Here is a 5,238-nt window from a genome sequence, read left to right as displayed (position 1 = left end):
TGGGCCGGGGGGGGGGCTCTGCAACTTACCTGGCTGCTTCTTGCTCCTCGTAGCCTGACTGAGGGCTGCTAGGAGCAGGGGGTGGGGCTTGTTGCATGTGCCCGCCCCCTGGGCTCCTTACTGCCGGAGCTCCGCTCCTGTGCACTCCCGCAGGAAATGACCCCTGGGGGGGCGGCAAAAGAAGGGGGAAGGCCTCTGTATCCTACTTCTCAACATTCATGGGCTCTACTGGATAAACTGAGTCCGAGCATCAGGCGCTCGCTATCCATTCACTGTCCAAGGTCCTGACATTCCCTGCATGTCGAGTTCGGCCACCCCTCTTCAGTTGGGACGCCTCAGGATTCCCCCCTCACCTGCCGCCAACTAACGGCTCCCGGAGAGGCTACATGCACGAATTGACCCGTCATTCTTTCCAGATGTTTAATTTAATTGACTAGCGGAAGGAGACTCTTCCAGCCGCGTACTTACAGGAACGGCGTTCGCTTGAGCTGCCCAGAAGAGTAAGAGACCATAATTAGGACCAAAGCGTTTTCCAGTTATGGTCTCCAGGAGGTGCTGCAGAACTGTCTGTTGGAAGAACAACCGACAAAGATGTTAGGGAACAACACGGTCTTAGGGATCTGCCAGAGGAAGGGCCGTCTGCCCACAAGGAGACCAATGTCCCGTTTGACTCACAAACCCAAACTATTTGTCCACCAAGCTGGTTTGCCAAAGCCCCTGCCGTTGGGAGGGAAATGGTGTGACGGCTGTACAGTGCCCGTCAGTACAACGCCTGGTGCTCTATAAATAATAACATTGACCAGGGCAATTTTTGGGCAGGAACGCACAGGAACGGAGTTCCGGCTGGCTTCCAAGTTGGCCACGCCCAGCAGGAACTCATTAGCATAATAGGCCACACCCAACAGCAGAAACTCATTAGGATTGGCTACATTTGGGGTGTGTGGCCTAACATGCAAAGGAGTTCCTGCTACAAAAAAGCCCTGGGTTTGGACAACAAACAAGGTAAACAGAATAAGAAGGGAAAGGTGGGTGTGGCTGGATGACCACACTTCTGGTAACACGGGGGTGTGGCCTAATATGCCAATGAGCTGTGCTGTCAGGGGTGTGGCCTAATATGCTAATGAGTTTCTGCTGTTGGGTGTGGCCTATTATGCTAATGAGTTCCTGCTGGGCTTTTTCTACCAAAAAAGCCCTGACATTGACAAAACCAGGTTCGCAGGGAATTAAACCGCAAAAGAACACCGCTCACCGTGATGAGTAAAACCTTAATGTATTCTGCCAGAAGTTATAGAATCATAGAATGTTAGAATTGGAAGGGACCTTGCAGGTCATCTAGTCCAACCCACTGCACTCTGCAGGAGCATAGCCGAAAGATAGCCCTACAACATACCCGAAAGATGGTCGTCCAAGCTCCGCTTGAAAACGTCCAATGAAGGAGCATCCACCCCCTCCCGAGGCAGACTGTTCCAGTGGTCAACCACTCTTACAGCCGGTAATGACTCCCTTGTAATTTGTAAATACATGTATCCAATGCATACGTTACACAAACAATTCTACTTTTCAGGTTTTTACCATATATTTGGGGATCTTGCAACGGAATAACTTATTTTCTAACTGAAAACCTCAAGAGTAATAACTTGAACACCGTATTTACGGGGTATCTTCACAATCCAGTATTCTAATACACTGTGGTTAATCTCTATTGAATTGGACCCACTCTTCTTGAGAACGAATCCTCACGAACAATACATTCTGAGAAGTAATACTTCAGCATGCCTCAGGCGTACAGCGATCAAAATCCATTCATAAAGAATCCAGCGACCCGACAGGTAGCCGCGGACGCCCTCCTGTTTCAGTTTCCTCTTCTTCGAGAATCACCGTGATCCTGCTGTAGATTCTTAAGTGGGGCTTAGCATTTGAAAAATATTGGCAGGGGAAGTGTGTGTTCCATTCAGAAGGAAGCTCTCTAACAGTTTTGGCCTGGGAAGCTTTTTGGAAAATATCAGTTGTGAAATCACAGCGACTCTTGAAAAAGAGGAACCTGAAACAGGAGAGCATCCGCAGCTGCCTGTCGAGTTGCTGGATTCTTTATGAATGGATTTTGACCGCTATATGGCTGAGGCGCACTGACGCACCACTCCTCAGAATGTATTATTCGTGAGAATATATGGGTACAATTTCATTGAGAGTAGCCACAGTGTATTAGAATACTGGATTGTGAAGATACCCCACATATAAGGTGTTCAATTTATTACTGTTGAGGATTTTAGTTAGAAAATAAGGTATGTAGTTGCAAGATCTATCAAGAAGAACTGCGCAAAGAAAGCCTTCTCAAGGGGTTACCTTGGAATCGCCAGCCGGGGGGTTTGTTCCCTCCGCATGCCGCGCCACTTTTTCAAAGACGTCAAGGAGCCACTTCTTGGATTTAGACCATTTCCTGCGGAATGGGAAGGAACAACTCTGTTAAGACCCATTTGGCAGTCTTTGTACAGGAAGCATAAGAACATAAGAGACGCCAATGCTGGATCAAGCCAAAGGCCCATCCAGTCCAACACTCTGTATCACACAGTGGCCAAAAACACCAGGTGCCATCAGGAAGCAGAAAGGCACATATATTTGCTTTGCGTTGCTTTTGGGCTCCCCAGAATGAGCAATGGCCTCTGGGAAGAACACGGAGAGGGGCACTGGCCCACAGCATCCTCCACAGGGGCAAGCACTTCCAAGCGTGCGGTGGGTCTCACTGAAGGCCCCAAATGGGCTAACACTACAACCAACAAATCAGGCGCCAGATCTAAGAACCTGTGCGCTCTCTCGCTCTCCCCCCACACAGGCCTCCCTTCCTCAAAGCGTATCTCCTCCTCCTTAACTAAGGTTGTACACTTGGTTAGCACAGATATTAGTTTAGACTAACTGGGACTTCCATTTAACCGGGAAGCTGTAATCAAGGATGTGCCCCAGATGATCTGCTTGGTCACAACATCATGGTGACCAGGGACGGGGCTTTTTCGGTGGTGGCGCCTCACCACTGAAATGCCCTCCCACCTGAGGCTCACCTGGCTCCTGCTTCATTTTCTTTTAAGTGCAAAGCCAAAGTGCTTTAACTGAAGAATTTCGTCCTGTTCCTGTTAAACCTCAGCAGAGGAGGAAGAGGAGGAGGAGGAGGAGGAGGAGGAGAAAGAGGAAGAGGAGAAGGAGGAGAAGGAGGAGGAGGAGGAGGTGGAGAAGGAGGAGGAGGTGGAGAAGAAGGAGGAGGAGAAGGAGGAGGGGAGAAGAAGGAGGAGGAGGAGGAGGAGAAGGAGGAAGAGAAGGAGGAAGAGAAGGAGGAGGAGAAGATGGAGGAGGAGGAGAAGAAGGAGGAGAAGGAGAAGAAGGAGGAGGAGGAGGAGGAGAAGGAGGAAGAGAAGGAGGAAGAGAAGGAGGAGGAGAAGATGGAGGAGGAGGAGAAGAAGGAGGAGAAGGAGAAGAAGGAGGAGGAGGAGGAGGAGAAGATGGAGGAGAAGAAGAAGAAGAGACTGGATTGGAAGGGACAGGACATTTCCCTTCAGGCCTGTTGGCAACCCCACTTGATTCATGCTTCCTTTCTCACCTGCAAGCAGAATTACTGCCCACTGTCCTCAGCTCCCTTGCGCTGCCAGACATACATGCAGCCCATTTACTATTGGTTTGTTGCCATAAAGAAGAAGGGAGCTGCGGGGGGGTGGGGTGTTGGAGCCCAGGGCAAGGCTCTTTCTCATCACTCTTGGCCAACTTGCCAGTCTCCCTTCTCCGTCTCTGTCTAGCTGCTTTGCTGACTTCCTGAAACTTTAAACTACCTCCCCCCCCCACACACACACACACAAACACCCAGTGACCCCTGCTCCATGCCCAGAAGGTGGCAAACTCCCCCCCGCCCGGATCCCCGGCCAAAGTGGCCTGAAGAACGATTGCTTCCTGATCCCAAAGTGGCAATCGGCATTTCCCTGGGTGTGTAAGAAAGGGCCACAAGAACTAAGCAGAAGAAGAAAGAGAAGAGATTGGATTTATACCCTGCCCTTCACTACCCAAAGGTGTCTCAGAGTGGCTTACAAACTCCTTTCCCTTCCCCTCCCCACAACAGGCACCCCGTGAGGTAGGTGGGGCTGAGAGAGCTCTTGACAGAAACTGCTCTTTTTTCAAGGACAGCTCTTATCAGAACTACGGCTTGCCCAAGGTCATCCAGCCAGGTGCGAGTGGAGGAGTGGGGAATCAAACCCGGTTCTCCCAGATTAGAGTCCGCGCACTTAACCACTACACCCGACTGGCTCTGAGGCAACCCTTCCTGCCCTTCCTTCTCATGATCTGCTGAAGTCCACAGAACCAGCATTGCTGTCGGAGTTACCATGTCAGTATGCTGTTTTTATGTGGTCAGTGGATTAGAGCCAGAGGATCGCAAACCCAAGTGACAGGGATCTACTCTCACAAAGCCAGAACCATACAACGTATTATAGAATAAACTGTATAGGAAGACCAGGGCCAGAGCTAAAGCCTTCGTAGTGGGGGGGCCCTGGGGAAAGTGGGAGGGCCGGAGTGTGTGTGACACCACACACCCTCCAACCACATCACGCTGAAAAAGTCCCACTTGTGAGTCTATCTCGGCAACGACGTTTGGTGTTTGCACTGCCTGTTTCCTGTTCAGACGCTCGCTCGCTCTTTCTCTCCCTCCCTCCCTCCCTCCCTCCGGTCTGTTTCTTAAAGGCCCCGATCCGCAGACCAACCAAACCAATAATCTCATTTGTCAGATTGGGATGAAGTCAACCGGAATCTGCCCCTAGTTTTACAGGTCTTCACCCTCTCAACCGAGAAAAGAAAAACATCGTGGCAGTCAAGGACAAAGGGTGAGAGGGTCCATCCCCCCCCCCGTTTCTTCAAAATGAATTAAGAAGGCGGTGGAGGAAAGGCGCAGCAGTAGAGAAGCGGTGTCCTTTGAAGCTACGAATCTGGTGGATCCGGACCCTTCTCTGCGGTCCCGGGGGCCCTGGCTCTTCTTTCATTGGGAACTGGCGCTCTACCCACTAAACAGCACGTCCCGCATCCCGATGCTTACGGCAGCCGGAGTGCGGTCAAGCTTTTTTTGGAGGCACCGAAGACTTGTTTTGACCTGGCAGGAGGCCGGGGGGGCTCGAGTGGGGAAGCTCGCCTGAAGGGAAGCACGGAGCCAGCGCTTTCTAGTGCACCCATGGCCTGATTCTAACCTCGGCGTATCGGCGGGAAGTCCCATTG

At 51.2% G+C, this 5,238-nt stretch overlaps 1 protein-coding gene across 1 annotated transcript in view; it reads right to left on the bottom strand.

The window, feature by feature from the left end:
• Positions 1–5,238, bottom strand: part of LOC107124890 (24-hydroxycholesterol 7-alpha-hydroxylase) — a gene marked incomplete at its 5' end in the record, with an annotated part of 23,208 nt that overhangs the window by 17,499 nt on the left and 471 nt on the right. The window contains 2 exons of the mRNA XM_015428392.1: positions 469–567; positions 2,344–2,437. Coding sequence (XP_015283878.1) covers positions 469–567; positions 2,344–2,437 — 193 coding nt within the window. The remainder of the gene's footprint in view (positions 1–468; positions 568–2,343; positions 2,438–5,238) is intronic.

The sequence above is a fragment of the Gekko japonicus genome, unplaced genomic scaffold, assembly GCF_001447785.1.
Source record: "Gekko japonicus isolate JY-2015 unplaced genomic scaffold, Gekko_japonicus_V1.1 scaffold6676, whole genome shotgun sequence".
Classification (NCBI taxonomy): Eukaryota; Metazoa; Chordata; class Lepidosauria; order Squamata; family Gekkonidae; genus Gekko; species Gekko japonicus.
This window is presented reverse-complemented; position numbering and strand designations above follow the sequence as displayed.